Genomic DNA, 17932 nt, shown 5'->3' with positions numbered 1-17932 from the left:
GGGGAGATCGTGAGTCACGTGAGAGGTTACTACGAAAGTGTGGGAGGTTATGTAAGCGGGATAAATAGCCAAGTTCGGATCAAAAGCATGAACCCTTTTAAATGCAAATCTTATTAAAAATTACTGAACAAACTCGAGTCTAACCTGAAATCTGAAACGCTGCCATTTTTATTAGATGCAATGAATCATCCTACGATTATTCTGAATCGAGAATCATGACCTTGACACTGCCGCTCTTGGGATTACCGCTGGTTTCAAAGGCGGTGACAGCCTCCTCTAGAGCAAAGCGATGGGTAATGATTTTCTCGATACCGTCGAGCAGTCCTGCGTTGACAAGACGGATGGCCTTTGGCCACTGGTTGGCATAGCGGTACTGGAACTTCACCTCAATCTCGTTGACAGACAGGATCATGAAGGGAATACTCTGGGTCGAGGCGCCGACACCAATGCAGTGGCAGACACCGCGGAAGCAGAGCGAGTAGATACCGGCGTGCAGGGATGACTGCACACCAGTGCACTCGAGGCAAACACGTGGCCGGATTCCACCAGCGGCAGAAATGATGTGCTCAGCAGTATCCTCGGCAGTCTCGCCGCGGCCGACAAGGACAGTGCGTAGGCTAGGAACGAGGCTCTTTGCAAAGTCGAGGCGTCCCTGGTCGATGTCGGTAAGTACGATGGGCTCAGCACCTGCGGCGCGGGCGCAGAGGGCGGAGACGATGCCGATAGGACCGGCACCACAGATGACTACAGGGTCGCCGAGAACGACACCGGCGGTCTCGACGCCAAAGAGAGCGACCGAGAGAGGCTCGAGTAACGCACCCAGCTCATAGGGCATGTCGTTGATCTTGTGGCACCAGCGAGCCGGGTGGTTAACATAGCGACGCAGGAAGCCCGGAACAGGAGGAGTGCTCTTGAACTGAACGTCAGGGCATCCATTATAATGGCCGGTGAGGCACTGGTCGCACTTGTAGCAGGGAACGCCGGGCTCAAGGGCGACGCGGTCGCCGGCTACAAGACTGGTCACGTCGTTACCGACTGCGATAACGATTCCGGCGGACTCGTGGCCAAGAATGTGTTCTTCGCGAACGACCATGGTGGGACCAATCTGGCCATGCTTCTGGAAGTGGATGTCAGAGCCACAGATGCCAGTGGCGACGACATGGACGATGACCTCGTCGGCGGCGGGCGCTAGGTTCTCAGCAGCGGGTTCGGCGGGCGCGATGTAGAGCGCATGCGAGGGATTTGTGTAGACGCCAATATTTGGCCGCTCGGATACTGTCATTGTGCGAGAGAGAATGAGGGAGATGAAGGAGAGAGGGGCGGAAGGAGAAGAAGTAGAGGAAGAAGACCTTGTAGTAGCAACAGCTCCGAGCGCCTACTGCGCTTCCAATATTGCCGGCCGCCCCGCATTTTTCCGCCAAAAGCCCTAAAACCCTAGCATAAGCGACTCGTGATGCGGCTCAGAGCAGACCGGATAATTGTTGCAGGCTATTTCGGCTGTTTCGACTCGAGCCGGGTCTAGTGCGGCGCACAATTTTTGTATGATTGATTACCTTAATTTGCTACTCCGTACTGTTTTTTTCGTTCTCTTCTTTTATAACGATCCTTCTCTCGCCTCGATGACAGACATCTTCTCTCTCAAGGGAAAGAACGCCCTCATTACCGGTGCATCGCAGGGCATCGGCCTTGCCATCGCCCAGGCATTCGCTAAGGCGGGCGCAAACATCGTGCTTGGCTACAACTCCTCGCCTGCCGCCATTGAGACTGCCGCCGCCCTCGCAAAGGAAACCGGCGTCACCGTCATTGCAGAAAAAATTCCTGTTGCTGATGCTTCGGCCATCAATGCCGCATTTGATCGTGCCGTATCTGAGTTGGGCTCGCTCGACATTGTCGTATCCAATGCCGGCATTACCTGGACCGCGGGCGAGCTTATTGATCCTCCGACCGACAAAGAATGGCGCGAAATCATGGATGTCAATATTGACGGAAACTACAACGTTGCCAAAGCTGCCGGAAAGATCTTCAAAAGCCAGGGTAAAGGTAGCTTGATCTTCACATCTTCCATCTCGGCTCTTATTGTCAACGTCCCCCAGCGCCAGGCTGCGTACAACATTTCAAAGGCGGCAGTCACCGCCTTATCAAAGAACCTTGCTGTAGAGTGGGCTCCATTTGCTCGTGTTAATTCTGTCTCGCCCGGATACACAATTACGGAGATCACAAAGTTTGCAGATGCAGACATGCGTAAGGAATGGATTGCGCGGATACCGCTTGGTCGTGAGGCGATGCCTTCTGAGCTTGTTGGTGCCTACCTTTACTTGGCTTCTGATGCGTCGTCGTTCACTACTGGCGCCGACATTGTTATCGATGGTGGATACACTTTGCTGTAGTCTTGTTCCATCTTTGTATCTTGTAATGGTATATAGAGCTATGAGTCGCGTGCATTACCAATATTGCTTACCTAATCGTTTATCTTTCTCAGATTTTATTTTTTTTCATCTTTTTCATAAATCGAATATCCGTTTTTGTGTACAGTAGGTTGTAGTAGTAACTGACACCGCGACGATAATGATTTAAAGTTGTCCAATACATGCCGGCCTCTTATTGCTCTCACAGTAATCGCTCTTCAATCAAAAGGGGCCACCTCTCACTCAGACAGATTTCGAAGAGACTCACCTAGCTAATTTCAAACAATTTTTGGTTTCACTGCGAGATGTGAGTATATATACAAATATATATATATATATATATATAGATATATAGATATGCATACGCATATATTTCGCATTCTTACGGTAATCATAGTGAGCCGCAGCTTCATGTGATCGCCAGGACGCATAAATTGTTGCTGCTCAATCTTGTTTCTTTAGCCTTCAATGTCTAATACTCCGCCAACGATGCTGCAAATTGGCAACAGCAATAGCAATAGCACTGCTAGCATGCTCTCATATGCTCTTTCCATAGTGCACCGGCCTGGAATAAAAACCCCGCCCGCGGTAGTTGCAGACGAGAGTATTCAAGACCCCCCTGAAAACAAATACGCAGCTCATGGACACACCCTTCTCACTCTCGCTCGGGGTGAGCCCGATGCAGAACTCAGTAGGCAGCTTTATGTGCATGCCCTCATCTACCTTTTACGTGCATTACCAGATGACCTCAATTCTATCGAAACTCTCGAGCTCGCTGGAGCCATACCCGACGTCGTTCTCCAGCAAAAGCTGCTGCTGGATCAGGAACCGACGGCCCTTGCAATGGGATCTTCTTCGACTTCTCCTGCAGGAAGCACAAAGGTTGAGGAAGCTGTCACACAAATTGTGCGAGCGATGACGACCTGCGCTATCGTTTCGCTTCCTCTACTCGTCGATCTTGCGCGGCGTATCGCGAAAAAAGAGCAAGAATATAAAATCTCCAAAAATTTCTTTGCGCGCTGCAAGTCCACTTATGATTGTGTCTGCGGTAGTACTTTTGGAGCGCATCTTATGAGTGTCTGTGTCGGTGTAGTTGTTGCCGCTGGTCGTGGTATTGCCGAGGGTTTAAGTCAAAAATCTGCCGCAACGTCTTTGTAACCCGCCTTTGTGGGTTTATTAATGTATAGTCGGATACAGAACTGGATAGGTGGTGTTTTTTGGATTCTTAATATGGTTTTTGTCAAGTTACGGATTTACGATTGTTTTGTAGAAGGGCTCATTGAACAAGATTTTACGAGCAGTTTTGGTTAGGTATTAGAAGAGAGTTTGTTAAAATTCATTAATAGTTTTCAATTTGGAATCCCAATTTCACATTAGAAGTCACTTGCAATTATTGATTTGTTCTCTCAATCGTCAATAAATGCGGCACCAGTTCGTTTCGGAGATAATCAATTTCCTGCCAACCGTCTCTCAGTGGCCTCCTTCAGTCCACTCCTTACTTGCTTAAGATCATCCTGAGTGGCATTGTGCGCGACCGTAACCTGGTTGAACGGGTTGAACTCGCTCTTGTCAAACTCTTTCTTGATCAGGTCTTTCATCTGGTTCTGCCGTAATCCCTTAAATTCCTCTTTGACTTCTGGCATTCGTCGCTCTTCATATGCAAGCAGAGCAGCCTTATATCTTCGCTCGGGATGTCGCTCAATGCCTGCGTTCGAGTTCTTTGCTGCACTCGCAGGGCCGGAGCCAGTACTGATCGAAAGCGCATCGAGCGCGTCATCGATGCCACTCGCGTTCAAAATAACAGAGTCTTTCTTGCTCATAAAATCTTCATTCTTACTGCTCTTCTTGCTCGCCAATTTTTCAGCTCCACGGCTGACCTTGGGCTTTGAAGGCAAGCTCGCCATTTCTTCTTTCAGCAGCGCCTCTCGCTCTGCTTTCTTACGTGCCGCCTCTGCTTTCTTCTGCTCATCTGCCTCTTTTTTTGCGCTCGCCTTCTTCGAACCCTTTTCCCATTCTGAATCTTCAGCAGCTGCTACTTTTGCATTGGCGGCGGCCTGCTTTGCGTTTGCGACCTCGGCTTTGCGAGCCTGTCCCGCAGCCTACTTTCTTGTTAAGAGTCTTGATCTAGCAGATAATACTGATATTAATTAAATAAATTACCTTCTTGCTATTTTCTACCTTTTTTCCTGCCATATTCAATCTCTATTTTGTCTATTTTTCAATTGAACCGTTAATTTCCAGATTAATCTTCTGACGAAAAAAAGGTCTAGACAACGGATGAGTTCAAATGTAGAGATGAGCTCGTATAGTTGCACCCAGTTTAGTTTACCTCCCGCACCTCTCCTACGTCATCCTCACTCTTAAACAGAAGACGTGCAAACAATGACGGCAATGGAGACGTCTCCAACTCGCAAGTATGTTTATTTTTAAAGAGGTATTACTATCGAGATATATTTTTGACTCGGATAAGGACTGCTTTGAAGCGCATTCTCGCGCGGACAGGACCCTACGTTGATGAGCTCAACCCAGAAGCATACGATTTCCTATCAAACATGAAGATCCTGTATGACCTTTTTGAATATACAATTAATCACTGTTATCCACTGACATTCTGATGTAGGGTCATTGGAGCAGGTGGATTGGGATGTGAAATATTGAAAAATCTAGCGCTGTCGGGATTCACAGATATTCACGTCATAGATATGGACACGATCGATATCTCGAACCTCAATCGTCAATTTTTGTTCCGCGCCGCTGACGTTGGCAAGTCAAAGGCACTCGTGGCGGCAGAATTTGTTATGAAGAGAGTTAAAGGGGTTAAAATCACTCCTTATTTTGGTAAGATCCAGGATAAAGACGAAAGCTACTATATGCAATTTGGCATCGTTGTCTGTGGTCTTGACTCCGTCGAGGCACGGCGATGGATAAACGCGACGCTCGTTGATATGGTGGATGCTGAAAACCCAGAGAGTCTGAAACCACTAATTGATGGTGGTACTGAAGGTTTCAAAGGTCAAGCTCGTGTGATTCTGCCAACACTCACGAGCTGCTACGAGTGTTCGCTTGATATGCTCGGTAAGCAACAGACATTTCCCATCTGTACCATCGCCAATACTCCCCGTTTACCTGAACACTGCATTGAATGGGCTTTAGCTTTAGAATGGCCCAAAAGATTTCCAGACAAGAAACTCGACAACGATAATCCAGATCATATCCAGTGGCTATTCGATACCGCTCTCACTCGTGCCAGCGAGTTTAACATCTCTGGCGTCACATATTCATTAACGCAGGGAGTCGCCAAAAATATCATTCCGGCGATTGCTTCGACAAATGCAGTAATTGCCGCCAGCTGCTGCTCTGAGGCTCTAAAGATTGCCACAAGCTGCAACCCGTACTTGAACAACTACATGATGTACTCGGGCAACGATTCAGTTTACACCTACACATTTGAGCATCAGAAGAAAGAGGACTGTCCCGTTTGTGGTGTCCTTGCCTCTGATTTTTATGTCGAATCCGAGTGGATTCTTGATGAACTGATGGAAAAATTGACTGCTACTCAGGCTGTGTAGGTGCTCTGTTAACTTCTTGTTTTATGATAGCCGCTAACATTACTATTTTAGACGAATCAAAACTCCATCATTACGAACCGCTGAGAAGAACCTTTATCTGCGTTTCCCGCCTCAGCTTGAAGAGGCAACCCGCCCAAATTTGGCAAAGAAAGTTAGTGAATTGATTCAGAATGGCGAGGAAGTGAGCGTTACTGATCCTGCCCTTCCATTCAGCATTAAACTCAGAATCAGATACTAGACTGCTCTTGTTTTTGTAACTATTTGCTTTCCAAAATATGATTTTCTCTATAATCCCTTTATTAAATTCTACTCTACTGACATTGTTGACACTCCACTAGGTGTCATGTCCATTGCCGCCTTAATGACATCTTTGCCGTCAATTATACCCGTCGTCAGAATTAGAATTCTCCTCCGTTCACTTTCCTGCGCCGCGATAAATCTCAGCGCCGCGATTTCCGTAAAAGTAATACCGCCAAGGAAAAAAACGGCCACCGTCCGCTTCACATCCTTACGCGCCGCCTGTAATACTTTGGTCTTGATTGACTTTTCGTCTGGTTTCTGCGTCTGGTCAAACACATCACCAGGGACGTTACGCAAGATATCCTCGGCTCCACGCCATCCAGATCCGCCAAGCGTTGATATCTTAGTACCAAGGGCACGCTTCTGAATTACGTATTGCACCAACCGGATACTCAATGGTGCGTAGCCAGAGTACACGTAGGCTACATCATCCGGCGTTTGCTCATTCACATCGTCAACAATCAGTCTCATATTTTTCCGCAGATTTGAAAATTGAAGTGTGGTGGCATTCGCACTAGTTTTGCTGCCGCGCTGAAAAATAAGATCAAGCTTGGTGAGCGCGTTTAACGTTATGATGTGTTCGTAACCGTACTGCGCATACAGAAGTCTTTTGAAATTAGCAAGCTCCCTCTCCTTAATGCCTCCACTGGTCAAACACTCGATTGCTAGTAATCTGAGCGCAGCTTCAAGTGGTATACCGCGCACAATGAGTTCTTCGATGGTAAGATTGAGCGTCGAAGTGTCGAGGCCAGACGCGACAAGGTTCTGCTGTACCTCGAGCGCGCGGTTGAAGAACTCGGTTTGAGTCCTATTCATAATTTCCTCCGCAAGATTCGTATGAAGTTTCAGACTCTGGTGCTCAGCTTGAAGACCGCCCAGTTTACTGACGAAATCTTTTATTTGGGAGACGGTCTTGGCCTGGTGCCGCTCTTCGTAGTCCTCGTTGAGTTTGCGAGCAAATTTATTTAGTGTTGTACCCACAACTGCAAAATTGAGGTCTCGCAAAGAAGCATAAAGCGGATCACTACCGTCGAGTACTACTTTCCGTGTTTTGCGCTGTTCTGTCGCTATTGGCGTCGTCGAGATCGTTGAGGCCGCCCCGTTGGCGGGCAGCTTTGGGTTGGCAGCTGTGAATAGCGTCGAAGGAACTTCGGTTTGAGAATTTTTGATATCAAAAACTTCATCGATAAGACCTTCGTAGGTGAGTTGAGTCATAAGCGGAGTAACCATATCAGTCGCACGCTCGATAATTACAAGCTGATCAAAGGCTGAGGTCTCGCCTTTTGTCCATTCACTTGCAGCTGTATCTGACGATGACTGATATTCGGCACGCATACGTACAAGCTGTTCGCAAAGTTTCTTGGCTTGGGTGCCTTTACCGATGATACGCGGATATATGCCGTATTGCTTTTGTAAAGCATTCAATGCAATTGCAGAGAAGCTTATTGTAGTTGGCAGGCCGTACTACTACCGTCAGCTTCTTTTTACTTAGAAATCGATTTAGAAAAGAACTTACAAGATACATGTCCTTGTAGCCGGCTTCTGGAAGCTCAATACTCAAAAGATCTTCCTCCAGCGGGATAAATCCTAGGTCCCATTCGCTGATAGTGACGTCACCCAGCACACCTTCTTCCTCAAATACTTTCTCAATTGAGAGCATTTTCCGTGGATACAAAATAACGTTGAAATCAAACTCAATGTCCGAAGTCTGTAAGAGCTTTTTGATCTGTGCGCTGGCTGTCTGAGCATTTTTGATATCGCCACGAATAAGATAGACTATATTTCGTTGTGAAGAGTCTTTCTGCGGGCCGTCGTCCAGCCAGAATATATTGTCAACGCCATGCTCCTATAGTTATCATTAGATGAAATTCATGTACTAAATCAGATGTATATGTACCTGAAGAACGGAGAATCGCGCGATGTGGCTCAATGGAGCCGATAGTGTACGGTCAAGAATTAAAGATTTTTTTCCACGTACCTATAAACTTCAGAGTTAATTAATGGTCGTAAAACTATATGGACTGCATATTTCACACATACCGACTCCAGCAAAGTCACAAAAGATGCAAGAGCATCAGACTTCAATGCCTTCGGATTGATTGTGGTCGGCAACAATCCTGACATCTGGCACTGTTCCAACTAAATAGTAGATATAAAGCAAGTACCCAATCAGTCTATTCGAAACTCTCTTTCATCAAAATAATATATCCAAAGGTATTGGCTGCTCAAGTACGCAGCAGTTGCGCTCGCTATATCAGTTATCTCCAATCCATTTCCGGGTTCAATAATCTATCATAATGATCAAAAACATAGTTAAGGGGTTTGTATTTACACAATACCCTGCTGCTTACTGCGGCTTATGTTATTAAAGTTTTGCAATTGTTTACCGCGCTTTGTTGTCATAGCAACTGCGCGGCGCGAATGTCAGTGCAGGTTTCCTCACAACAAGCCGCTTCCAGACTTCAGAAACCTGCTCCTCTTGCTGATCTTTGCAAGCAGCGATTATAAGAGATTTCTGATTCTAGCAATGCCGGCTAACGACACAGAGTCTCCGTCTGCGAATCTCGCAGATCTTGAAAATCATTCTGCATTCCAACGCGAACAGCAGCAGACATCCGTATCTCCCTTCCCTCGTCCTCCGTCTCGTTCGAACTCAAAGAATTATCTTGCCAACACGAGTGCTATCCCAAGAACGCAGTTTGGAGATATTACAAATATGGATGCAACACCCAGGAACCACGTCAGCACGCACGCGTTACGTGAATTCACGCCTCTACTCAAAAGTGCTGTGCGCGGGTCTGCGAGAAAGAATGCTGCAACCACTACTGGAATCCCGCCATTGCCTAACTTTCAGCAAAGATCTCCCGGTCTTCCGGACTCAGAGTATGAGGGACCAGAATTTTCTGCTAGTATGGATGAAGAAGTGACCAGGACGAGTATCAGAGGTCCAGAACCAATTGAAGAGAGCCGGAATGAGACGCCTGTCGTCAGACGGAATCATGTTACTGGCGACAATGTTCTCACTTTGCGAGAGCAGGAGGCTGTGAGTGCTTATGCGTGCTGCTACCTTGTTGTTCAAGTACTAACTTAGGGCGCAGGCTATTAATGAGATGCAAAAGGAGAATTTTGGACTCAAGCTGAAAATCTTCTTTTTGAGTAAGCAACTCAAAGATACTACTCCTGAAGGAATTCATCAAACTTTTGAAGAGGTGAGTCTCTAAAGTCGCGTCTATGCTGCTCTCCAGGACAGACACTAATCATCACAGAATGCCGAAATGAAAACAGAGCAAGTCAAACTTCGCAACGAAATGACGAAACTTCAAAAGCAGCTTGAAGAATCACAGCAGAAAATCAATGAGCTGACATCCAACGTTATTGCCGACCTTACAAAAGAAGACCTCACTGCTGATGAGCGCGCACGTATTGACCAGCTTCTACAGGAAAATCAGAAAGCGAATACGGATCTTTTTGATGCTCAAGAAGAAATTGAGAAATTGCAAAAAGAGATGGAAGAATATAGGCGTCAATTGGATGAGTCTGATAGCGAGCAACGCGATATGAAGGAACTAAGTAAAATGGTTGATCTGCTTGAAGATGAAGTTGAACGGTTAAAAGAGGACAACCGATCTTTGCACGACGAGATTGAGTCCAGAGACGCTGATATGAAAAAGAAGGATGTTGAATTGCAGGAAGCAAATCAGCAAATTAGGCAGCTGGAAGACACACTTGAGGCCATGAAGGAGGGCGATGAAGGTGAAGGCGAAGAAGGTATGCAAGCGCAGATTGCTAGATTGACGGCACAGCTCAAGAAATCAGAGAGCGAGACTTTAGAAGCTAGGATGAAAGCTGAAAAGGCATCTAGAGATTTGCAAGAGTTGCTTGGTGGTGGATCTGATGAGTCGATCTCGCCCCGCAAGACTCAACAATTAGATAACGAAATCAAGTCACTGAAGAGCAAAAACTCGAAGCTTGAAAGTGAGTTGCAAAGGTGGAAGTCAGAAGCTATTGACGAGTCTGCTGAGCTGCTAAGATTAAAGGTTGGTGAGCTTGAAAAGTCACTAAGAGTGAAAGATCGAGAGATGGCGAGGTTGCAGTCAAAGATTGCAAACGAGAGCTATAACGATCAGGAGACGATTGCCAATTTCCAACAGCAACTGAACGATGAAGCCGAACTCAAGGAAGATGCCAGACACAAAGCCGACGAGCTAATCAAGAAGAATCGAGCCCTTACAAAGGAAGTCAATCAATTGAAGAAAGATATCAGACAGAGAAATGCTGAAGCTAAAAATATATCAGAAAAGTCAGCAAAGAGCGATGTCGACCAGCTGCGTGCTCAACTTAAGGCTGCACAGAATGAACTTGAATCGACTCAGAGGGATCAAAACAATTTGCAATTGTTATATGAAAAACTAAGCGATGATCGAGATAATGCACTCGCGGCTTTGCGCGAGGCAAAACAGGAATTTGACATTTCAAAGAATGTTTTCAAACGCAAGATGGCTACTGCTGCAGAACAATTGGCCACGGTCAAGAAGCAAGCCGGAGATTCTGCTCTGATAAAGAAGATGGAGAGTATATTAGAAGGTCGGGAAACTCAGCATCGGTCCGAGTTGCATGCTCTGGCGCTTCAGATCAGGTATCTGCGATCCAAATCTGAGCACGATCAAATGATTAGGAGCAACTGCGCGTTTATCAAAAAGTTTTTTTTGAAGCAAATTGAGAGTTTTGAGGCTTGGTAAGTTGATTCGTTTCTTGTTTAACGATTATCTAACAAAAGGTGATATATAGTAATCAAGCGAATTTGCATATGTTGCAGCAAGTTGGGATATATCCCGAAAAGAAGTTTAGCAACAAGAGGCCGAGTTTCAAAGCTGTGGGGCAGATGTTAATTGCAAGTATACGGATGCGGAAATTAGGCGAAGGAAGAGCCGATCAGCAGCGAGCAAAGGCAATGCTTTCAAGATCTCTTGATGAGGTGCGACGAAACCGGGTAGAATGAGGAATAAGGACTTTTGTATAATAGGAGATTTGATATTGTTTTGAGGGATGTAATATTAATAAGAGTGTACTTTAGCGGATAACGCAGTTTCTTTTTTCTCTAGAGAAGTGCAAAGCTTTCTATTTTTTTCATCAAGAGTCTCGTCTGACGTCTTTAGTGATCTGTAGCTTCTTTTTCATTTTCCGCTTCATCGGCCTTTGATTCAAAGATCTGCTGAAGATTATATCGTTTCAGCATTTCAAAGTCGTCGACAACACTCATTCCAATGATATTCTAAATACTTGTTAGCATTAGTTATAGGGAGCAGGGCAAAAAAGTGCCTACTTTAAACGCTTCGACTAGAATCAATTTGTCGTAATTTGTCAAGTCGACTTTATGTGGAGCGCCTACTGCAGATGCTACAATATTGATAATCTGATCACGGTCAAGAGTAGTATGATTTCTTGAAGTAGGACGAATAGCGAACTGCAGACTGTTAGTCAGATACTTCATAACTGATCAAGATGTAAAAGGTACTTTTAGAGGCTTCTGATTCTCAGCATGAAAATGAGGAGCTAGAACTTTTTCAGCTAGTGTTTTTAAATCGCCTTCGTTTGCAGAGGCGGTTGATGTAATTGGCGATAAGCGGAGAGTATAGCGAGTAGATTTCGTGCCAGAATTTAATGCGTCTAAGCATATTTTATGAACAAATGATACTGGATCAACCGGTTTTTTGGTGCGGAAGAACATGACTCGAGTTATATGATGTTAGATTCTAGATGAATAGCCAGAAGCGTAAGAAGAGTATTTACCACATTCACAAGCTAAATCAATAGGAGTAAAAAGTTGCACTTTATCTTTGTTCGATTGGAGAGAGTTGAGTTCTTTAGTAAGCGACGCTTCGATATCGTCATCATCTTCTTCGTCCTTCACTTCTTCTGTGTTGTAGATCTTTTCCGCCTCCTATTCCACTGTTAGTTCACAACCAATACCTAATTCAGCATGTATTACAGACGTCATTAAACAGCTCCATCAGCTCTTGAGTGCATTGTTTTTCTTTACGGCGGGTGCATGTAGCGAAAATACCACTAGTTCCAGGATGAATAGTCGACGACGCAGTTTTGTAGTACTATTCATTCTAATTAGTATTATGCAATCTTATATTATATTGTAGGGTAAAGATACCATTGCCCTCTTTGCCTTCGACCCGCCTTTTTCTCGGCCATCTTTGCGCTTCTGGCCAGTCATTTTCCGTTGCTCGATTCCGGGTGTATGTAAGTTCTCTGATAAAAAGGCGTGCGGCTGTTGGGAGGACCAAAATATCGATACTTCGACTTAGAGCTGTTTTACAGCTGCATGATCCGAACATAACTATAAAATGTTTGTATCTCAGATATCTGGCTATTTGGCATGGCTGATTGTTCCTAGAGCAGCATCTTCGGTGCTGCAGTCGTTATATTACAAAGTGGTCTACATTAATCCGAACACTGTACCTCGCAGCGGATCTCAGTCGTATTCTCGCGACAACCGAATATCCTACGCGATTGTCATTGCTGTATACTTAGTTTATACTGTATATAAACTATTTTATCAAGTCACAGTTGAGCAGGGAAACTTTTATAGTCTACTCAGGCTCCCTGTCGACGTGGACGTCAAAACAGTCAAGCGTGTGTATCGCTCGCTCAGTCTACAATACCATCCCGACAAAGTTGGTCCCGGCCACGAGCAGATATGGCTGGCAGTCAAAACAGCTTCAGAGACGCTTTCTGATCCGTTATTGAAATTTGCGTATGATCGATTCGGCCTCGATGCTCTCTATTGGACGGATTGTAAGACGCAGATGGATTTTGTGCTTCGAGGGTTAAGAGTTGCTGCGCCAAATTACGTCGTCAGCGGCCTTTTCCTTGCATTCTTCTCATTCATGCAAAATGGCGGTAGTTATGTACGTTGTTGCTTTTTGCTTCTTTTTATTTTAATGTTATCTCTATATCTGCTAATTGACGTTGATAGTGGAGATTCTATGCGCTAACAGCGCAGTGCGTGATCGAACTATCCTTGATCACTCATTCTGGCGTGCAAGAGTTTCTCGCACCATACATCTCATATCCGCTCACCATTCGCGAACTTATTGTTATTTCTCGGGAATTGCTAATAACAACGACTATTGCCGCGTCTCAACTGGGTCCAATAATATTTCCTACATACCCCGATCTTTCAACCCAAATTTCGCAGGATATAGAGATGATGAACGCAATGATGAATAGTATAAATTCTACTATTATACAAATTGACAAAGAGTCCTCTGCATTTTTCACTGCCCAAACACAGCCATTTCTCGTTTCTTCGCCTGGAGGTGGTACAAAGGCAAACGGGACAGATGAGCCTTATTTTAAGGCTCGCTTACATCAGTTTTTGATTGATCAAAAACTGCGCAGTCAACCTACGGTCAGAGAAGCTGTTGAAAAAGTGATTCTCGAACGCAGTACTGCGCACAATCGTGAGCTATAAACCTTGTGGTTTATGTTCTGCACGATATTGAATATATCCGAATTTCAGGAACAGGCTCATAAAAGAAATATGCAGGTTGCGACACTGCTGGGATAAAAGAATATATAAAATTCTGTGCATCGAGAGATTTTTCAAAGACCGAGATAGTATCTTCATTGCGAATAGTAGCTGAAATAATGATTTGTGCCAAAGGGTTTTGCTTTTGAAGGGTAGATAGTGAATCAACTAGTAACTTGCATCCGTCCGCGTCAAATGTCTGTCATGTATTCTTAGCTTTGAAATATGTACAAGCCATATGATAATAAATAAACTTACAATATCTGCTCCAATAATCAGATCAACAGGGTCGTTGAAGACATATTCAGCCTCTCTACTCTCTTTCTCGAGAGCATGACCGGTGTCAATACCACTAGAATTTCCCCACTTGTAAATTCTCGTTTCGACTACCTCAAAAACATTGTTGAATTCTAAAATAGCGCGGATTCCAAGTACCACGTTTTCGAACCCATCAGTAGCAACGGCTACTTTGCAACCTAGCTTACCGCAAAGTATACTAGCGAATCCTGTACCGGCGCCCAACTCCAAGACTCGCTTGCCAAAAACATCGAGGGTGCGCTGCTGTTGAGGTAACAGTCTCTCTTTAAGAACATATTCGCCGAGAGCTAGAGCGGCCTCCCACGTTCGGAATCCAGTAGTTCCATACCCCGAGATCATGTTTCTGGTTTCGGTTATCATGATGCTGTCCGTGGTGGCTTCCGACGTGCAGAATTTGTATGTCACTGGACCTGGTGGTGGAATGGCTGGAGTGGGATATCGGAGAAGGTCTATCAATAGGAGTAAAATATCACCGCTGACTTCTACCTGTGCAAAGGTCAGTGATTATTTGAGACGATGTTCAATATATAAATGAGTACCTCCTGTTGTTCAATTACGGCCACCATGGCCTTCACTATGGCAATGATATAGGCTGGTGCAATCCCATTATCTCTAGCTGGTCTGAATATCTAATTACGCACCATTAGCCATGTACTATTTGAAGGTACTTGCACCAGAACGTACTTTTTCAAATATCTGCTGCTGGACGTCATAGTCGCAGACTGCACTGTATTTTTTTTCAACCTCTGTCTTGTGCGGTAAGAAGAACTGAAACCGAAAAGCTGGAACTAATTGTAGAAACTGTCGTTCGATATATGATATTGTTTGTGCATAGTTGTCGTTCATTTGTTTATTAAATGCGTGCGTGGGGAAAAGCGACAAGAAAAATTGAATTAAATTTACTTTTAGGGTCTGACAGCTTTGGCAAATTTATCAACTTTCTTAACCATGTCGTTTAATAGTTTAAAGTAAACCAATTAATTATTACATGATTATTCAAAAATTGACAAATATTATATATCGTAGCTGAGATTGAGATTCTCGCGTCTAGGATGGGTAACTTCATACTCTGCCCAATTGTCAATGGTAAGACTTTCAACCATATTCTTTCTCGCGCTCTGCCGAAGATTGAGACTATATCCACCGGAATTCCCTACACCAGATACTGTCTGCATCGTTTTCTTCTTATTATCCGAGTCTCTTATACCATCGACGCGCCAGGCGGTAAAAGGAGGCGGGGTAATATCATAGCCTCTGATCTTTCCACTCTACACGTGATTGATAATATCAAGGTCTACGGAATCGCTAAGTCCTAAATAGCCACTGTGTAGCAGTAATCTTTGAGCGCCATGTTTTGTAATGGCGTAGGCCATGGTACAGGTCGGTTTCCAGGACGGTGATATCAGTCGTCTACTCTCGACTTGTTCGCGCGAGAGATTTAGCATTTTGGCCATCATACGGAAATCGACAAAAAATATCGTCATACGCAGGAAGGAACTGATCCGGGTATGTTGTAAAGAGATCAATGCGGTCTGGGTTTGGCTCGTTGTAGCATTGTCCGAGGTTAAGGATGTCCCAGTCGAGGCCGTACGGAGCCGCATTTGTTTCCAAACATTTGCGTGCGCCCGCCAGCATCCAAGTTCGCTGGCACGTAGGCTCGTTGGGGTATGGTCTGGTTTTGCAGATTCGTCAATATTGCTTCCATTGACTCCAGGAACGTGACGTAGGTTGAGGTTGGTCCATGAGGCGAGCAGATCCATTGCGTCCTGTCTGTCACTGCGATGCGGCATACTAATGCAGACGATCTCGCCAAAGCCGAGGGTCTCATTCTGAGCTTTGTACGCAAGGATCTGCTTGTGGAGATTACTACTGACTTTGCTTCTTAGCCAAAGAAGACAAACAATGACTGCGAAGAGAAAGCCGAGGATAAGAGCGCGTATCGACGACCTCCTGAGCTCGCGCTTGAACAGCACGAACCGCAGCCTCGGCTGGCTATCTTTGTATTTTGAGGCCAGTGTGAATAACTATGACTATTGAAACATGGACTGGGCTGAACCAAAATAGAGAGTTTAATATAAGGACTTAACAGAGTAAACAAGAAAGAGTAAAAGTAAACAAGATGACAAAACCAAGTTTATGCGCTGCACGCGTTTGGCCCGCAGTATTGGATCGCCTAATTGGGTATTTCTCCACATCAATTGGAGGACTACAACGGCCTGTCTGAGATTGTGATGATTTTAATAAAATGCGACATAATTGCTTTTATATAGTGCAAACAACATGAGAAAAAGAGAGATGTAGGAATAGGTTCATTATAACCCTAAAACCCTACATACCAGAATATTAACTACGTTTTTACCTTTGCAGTTAACAATCATGCTTTTGTCATCTAAATCAATCGGAAAGGTATATTTCAGCTTTACTAAATTACATGCTTTAATCTATAGAATAAAACATATTGATCAGTAAGCGGTCTATTCACAGACTCATCTGCTTGGCTACTGCAAAATAGAGTTTGGCCGCACTTCGTTAATCCGGATATATTGATTCTAGACATGCTCGTCCGACAGTTGGCACTGATGACTATACAACAATGAGGATCCGAAAGCCATTTCTTGTTTGTATGTTTTTAATTCTAATTTATCTTGTTCTGCATATTCTAACTTTTTCTTTCATTATAGTATTCGTCGTCTTGTTTTGCATCACTTTGTATCTTGGTCTCGCCCCTATCCAGTTCGCTGCCGACAAGTTCCTCCACTTTGTCTCCTTCTTTCTCTTGACAGTGGGTTTTCTTATTTCGTTGGCTATCTGATGGAATTGAGAATCTAACGCGGTATCAGACATCTTTCTACTGGATCGTTGACACCTCTCGTCGGAGAGTGGCTAATGCGACGTTTATAATTTGTGTCGCCATTGGCGGGGTTGGATCAGAATTTCTACAATCCTATATCGTTACTGTGAGTTTTATTCTTTTAATCCAAAAGGAGGAATGAAATGTATTTGGCTAATCATTTTTTAGTATCGGACTTTTGACTGGTATGATGTGCTGGTATGTGAATCTCGATCGGATTTTACTGCATTGATATACTAATATGATGCATAACAGTACAATGTTCTCGGATCCTCAATCGCACTACTATCCTCAACCCTGTATCACAGACGTATGATACTCTTTCTATTACTTCGCTTTATCCATTCAAATCTGACAATTCTAAAAAAAAAACAGGCATGCTGGAACGCAAGCGAGCTCAAAAATACTCGCAACTACACAACCATGACTCGGCACTTGAAGCAGGCCAGACCGAATCGATTGTGATGGAGGATCTAATGCCTGAAAGTGATACAGCTGCTACCGCTGCCGCTGCTGCCGCTGCTGCCGCTGCTGAAGGAGAGGCTAAAGCAGGTGCTTATTAACGGATTGGACAATTACAAATAGTAACAAATTGATTATATTTTTGGCTCCACAACTGATTGAATAGCAACTATAAAAGAATAAAACACAAACAAACTCATAAAAGTATATGTCGTTAGGCAGTTTGCATCTAGATCTGATTCTTCTCTCTTCTCTTTTCTCCCTTCTCTCTCTCGCAAGCGCTCTCGCCGATATCAATCAATGATCTTCCTTCATTATCGCGAGTGCGCTCGCCTAATGGATCTCCTTGTGGCGAGTATGCACTGGCAGCTGGAAAGGCCTTCGCACCTGTGTTGGATCAGCCGAGGGGGTTGGTGCCAGCGAGCGACGACGTTCACGTGTTGTCGAGGCCGTCGAGGTCGACGCTCTGGGCTTGTCACTGATG

At 44.7% G+C, this 17932-nt stretch overlaps 12 protein-coding genes across 12 annotated transcripts; 6 read left to right on the top strand and 6 right to left on the bottom strand.

Annotated features, from left to right (window-relative positions):
- Positions 1-196: 196 nt before the first annotated feature.
- Positions 197-1282, bottom strand: V2V93DRAFT_361685 (chaperonin 10-like protein; the record flags this gene model as incomplete). Its single annotated transcript, XM_066908167.1, has 1 exon — positions 197-1282. One exon carries the CDS (start codon positions 1280-1282, stop codon positions 197-199), a length of 1086 nt encoding a protein of 361 aa, XP_066762890.1.
- A 337-nt stretch (positions 1283-1619) lies between these two features.
- V2V93DRAFT_329877 (uncharacterized protein) lies at positions 1620-2387 on the top strand (the record flags this gene model as incomplete). Its single annotated transcript, XM_066907638.1, has 1 exon — positions 1620-2387. The coding sequence occupies one exon, from the start codon at positions 1620-1622 to the stop codon at positions 2385-2387; it is 768 nt and encodes a 255-aa protein (XP_066762889.1).
- Positions 2388-2765: 378 nt separating this feature from the next.
- V2V93DRAFT_376929 (uncharacterized protein) lies at positions 2766-3770 on the top strand. The gene has a single exon (XM_066911875.1). The coding sequence runs from the start codon at positions 2874-2876 to the stop codon at positions 3561-3563; it is 690 nt and encodes a 229-aa protein (XP_066762888.1). The 5' UTR covers positions 2766-2873; the 3' UTR covers positions 3564-3770.
- On the bottom strand, positions 3713-4683 carry V2V93DRAFT_376928 (uncharacterized protein). The gene is made up of 2 exons (XM_066911874.1): positions 4566-4683; positions 3713-4504 (listed from the first exon to the last, which is right to left on the bottom strand). Exons 1-2 carry the CDS (start codon positions 4596-4598, stop codon positions 3854-3856), a joined length of 684 nt encoding a protein of 227 aa, XP_066762887.1. The 5' UTR covers positions 4599-4683; the 3' UTR covers positions 3713-3853.
- An 81-nt stretch (positions 4684-4764) lies between these two features.
- On the top strand, positions 4765-6265 carry V2V93DRAFT_376925 (uncharacterized protein). Its single transcript, XM_066911873.1, has 3 exons — positions 4765-4968; positions 5026-5970; positions 6026-6265. The coding sequence occupies exons 1-3, from the start codon at positions 4958-4960 to the stop codon at positions 6210-6212; spliced, it is 1143 nt and encodes a 380-aa protein (XP_066762886.1). The 5' UTR covers positions 4765-4957; the 3' UTR covers positions 6213-6265.
- V2V93DRAFT_376922 (Sec1-like protein) lies at positions 6251-8759 on the bottom strand. The gene is made up of 4 exons (XM_066911872.1): positions 8315-8759; positions 8172-8252; positions 7791-8120; positions 6251-7738 (listed from the first exon to the last, which is right to left on the bottom strand). Exons 1-4 carry the CDS (start codon positions 8396-8398, stop codon positions 6281-6283), a joined length of 1953 nt encoding a protein of 650 aa, XP_066762885.1. The 5' UTR covers positions 8399-8759; the 3' UTR covers positions 6251-6280.
- On the top strand, positions 8735-11489 carry V2V93DRAFT_340932 (uncharacterized protein). The gene is made up of 4 exons (XM_066907799.1): positions 8735-9317; positions 9373-9483; positions 9541-11009; positions 11063-11489. The coding sequence occupies exons 1-4, from the start codon at positions 8802-8804 to the stop codon at positions 11271-11273; spliced, it is 2307 nt and encodes a 768-aa protein (XP_066762884.1). The 5' UTR covers positions 8735-8801; the 3' UTR covers positions 11274-11489.
- Positions 11285-12621, bottom strand: V2V93DRAFT_376917 (uncharacterized protein). The gene is made up of 6 exons (XM_066911871.1): positions 12438-12621; positions 12268-12381; positions 12065-12215; positions 11790-12004; positions 11598-11738; positions 11285-11546 (listed from the first exon to the last, which is right to left on the bottom strand). The coding sequence occupies exons 1-6, from the start codon at positions 12498-12500 to the stop codon at positions 11427-11429; spliced, it is 804 nt and encodes a 267-aa protein (XP_066762883.1). The 5' UTR covers positions 12501-12621; the 3' UTR covers positions 11285-11426.
- On the top strand, positions 12364-14089 carry V2V93DRAFT_376915 (uncharacterized protein). Its single transcript, XM_066911870.1, has 2 exons — positions 12364-13194; positions 13263-14089. Exons 1-2 carry the CDS (start codon positions 12631-12633, stop codon positions 13758-13760), a joined length of 1062 nt encoding a protein of 353 aa, XP_066762882.1. The 5' UTR covers positions 12364-12630; the 3' UTR covers positions 13761-14089.
- On the bottom strand, positions 13986-14981 carry V2V93DRAFT_383194 (uncharacterized protein; the record flags this gene model as incomplete). Its single annotated transcript, XM_066912187.1, has 3 exons — positions 13986-14621; positions 14675-14764; positions 14820-14981. The coding sequence occupies 3 exons, from the start codon at positions 14979-14981 to the stop codon at positions 13986-13988; spliced, it is 888 nt and encodes a 295-aa protein (XP_066762881.1).
- Positions 14982-15089: 108 nt separating this feature from the next.
- Positions 15090-16405, bottom strand: V2V93DRAFT_376910 (uncharacterized protein). Its single transcript, XM_066911869.1, has one exon. It carries the CDS (start codon positions 15923-15925, stop codon positions 15404-15406), a length of 522 nt encoding a protein of 173 aa, XP_066762880.1. The 5' UTR covers positions 15926-16405; the 3' UTR covers positions 15090-15403.
- A 12-nt stretch (positions 16406-16417) lies between these two features.
- Positions 16418-17652, top strand: V2V93DRAFT_376908 (uncharacterized protein). Its single transcript, XM_066911868.1, has 6 exons — positions 16418-16756; positions 16817-16917; positions 16976-17092; positions 17155-17184; positions 17242-17296; positions 17362-17652. The coding sequence occupies exons 1-6, from the start codon at positions 16729-16731 to the stop codon at positions 17547-17549; spliced, it is 519 nt and encodes a 172-aa protein (XP_066762879.1). The 5' UTR covers positions 16418-16728; the 3' UTR covers positions 17550-17652.
- The last annotated feature ends 280 nt before the right edge of the window (positions 17653-17932 follow it).

This window comes from Kockiozyma suomiensis (assembly GCF_038497685.1).
Source record: "Kockiozyma suomiensis strain NRRL Y-17356 unplaced genomic scaffold V2V93scaffold_23, whole genome shotgun sequence".
Lineage (NCBI taxonomy): Eukaryota > Fungi > Ascomycota > Lipomycetes > Lipomycetales > Lipomycetaceae > Kockiozyma > Kockiozyma suomiensis.
Note: the sequence above shows the minus strand (reverse complement) of the source record. Positions and strands in the feature narration are given on the sequence as shown.

What these genes read in the sequence shown, in the direction of transcription:
- V2V93DRAFT_376910 (XM_066911869.1), bottom strand. Translation starts at nt 15,925, where the DNA reads ATGCCGCATCGCAGTGACAGACAGGACGCAATGGATCTGCTCGCCTCA.
- V2V93DRAFT_376928 (XM_066911874.1), bottom strand. Translation starts at nt 4,598, where the DNA reads ATGGCAGGAAAAAAGGTAGAAAATAGCAAGAAG. An exon ending in AGGTAGAAAATAGCAAGAAG is followed by an intron (nt 4,505 to 4,565) that starts GTAATTTATTTA and finishes ACAAGAAAGTAG; the next exon opens with GCTGCGGGACAGGCTCGCAA.
- V2V93DRAFT_376925 (XM_066911873.1), top strand. An exon ending in TTGACTGCTACTCAGGCTGT is followed by an intron (nt 5,971 to 6,025) that starts GTAGGTGCTCTG and finishes TTACTATTTTAG; the next exon opens with ACGAATCAAAACTCCATCAT.
- V2V93DRAFT_376929 (XM_066911875.1), top strand. Translation starts at nt 2,874, where the DNA reads ATGTCTAATACTCCGCCAACGATGCTGCAAATTGGCAACAGCAATAGC.
- V2V93DRAFT_376922 (XM_066911872.1), bottom strand. Translation starts at nt 8,398, where the DNA reads ATGTCAGGATTGTTGCCGACCACAATCAATCCGAAGGCATTGAAGTCT. An exon ending in TTGTGACTTTGCTGGAGTCG is followed by an intron (nt 8,253 to 8,314) that starts GTATGTGTGAAA and finishes TGAAGTTTATAG; the next exon opens with GTACGTGGAAAAAAATCTTT. An exon ending in CGCGATTCTCCGTTCTTCAG is followed by an intron (nt 8,121 to 8,171) that starts GTACATATACAT and finishes TGATAACTATAG; the next exon opens with GAGCATGGCGTTGACAATAT.
- V2V93DRAFT_376908 (XM_066911868.1), top strand. Translation starts at nt 16,729, where the DNA reads ATGAGGATCCGAAAGCCATTTCTTGTTT. An exon ending in CCGAAAGCCATTTCTTGTTT is followed by an intron (nt 16,757 to 16,816) that starts GTATGTTTTTAA and finishes CTTTCATTATAG; the next exon opens with TATTCGTCGTCTTGTTTTGC. An exon ending in TCTCCTTCTTTCTCTTGACA is followed by an intron (nt 16,918 to 16,975) that starts GTGGGTTTTCTT and finishes ACGCGGTATCAG; the next exon opens with ACATCTTTCTACTGGATCGT.
- V2V93DRAFT_376915 (XM_066911870.1), top strand. Translation starts at nt 12,631, where the DNA reads ATGTTTGTATCTCAGATATCTGGCTATTTGGCATGGCTGATTGTTCCT. An exon ending in TGCAAAATGGCGGTAGTTAT is followed by an intron (nt 13,195 to 13,262) that starts GTACGTTGTTGC and finishes TGACGTTGATAG; the next exon opens with TGGAGATTCTATGCGCTAAC.
- V2V93DRAFT_340932 (XM_066907799.1), top strand. Translation starts at nt 8,802, where the DNA reads ATGCCGGCTAACGACACAGAGTCTCCGTCTGCGAATCTCGCAGATCTT. An exon ending in CTTTGCGAGAGCAGGAGGCT is followed by an intron (nt 9,318 to 9,372) that starts GTGAGTGCTTAT and finishes CTTAGGGCGCAG; the next exon opens with GCTATTAATGAGATGCAAAA. An exon ending in TTCATCAAACTTTTGAAGAG is followed by an intron (nt 9,484 to 9,540) that starts GTGAGTCTCTAA and finishes TAATCATCACAG; the next exon opens with AATGCCGAAATGAAAACAGA.
- V2V93DRAFT_376917 (XM_066911871.1), bottom strand. Translation starts at nt 12,500, where the DNA reads ATGACTGGCCAGAAGCGCAAAGATGGCCGAGAAAAAGGCGGGTCGAAG. An exon ending in TGATGGAGCTGTTTAATGAC is followed by an intron (nt 12,216 to 12,267) that starts GTCTGTAATACA and finishes ACAGTGGAATAG; the next exon opens with GAGGCGGAAAAGATCTACAA. An exon ending in TGATTTAGCTTGTGAATGTG is followed by an intron (nt 12,005 to 12,064) that starts GTAAATACTCTT and finishes ATATAACTCGAG; the next exon opens with TCATGTTCTTCCGCACCAAA.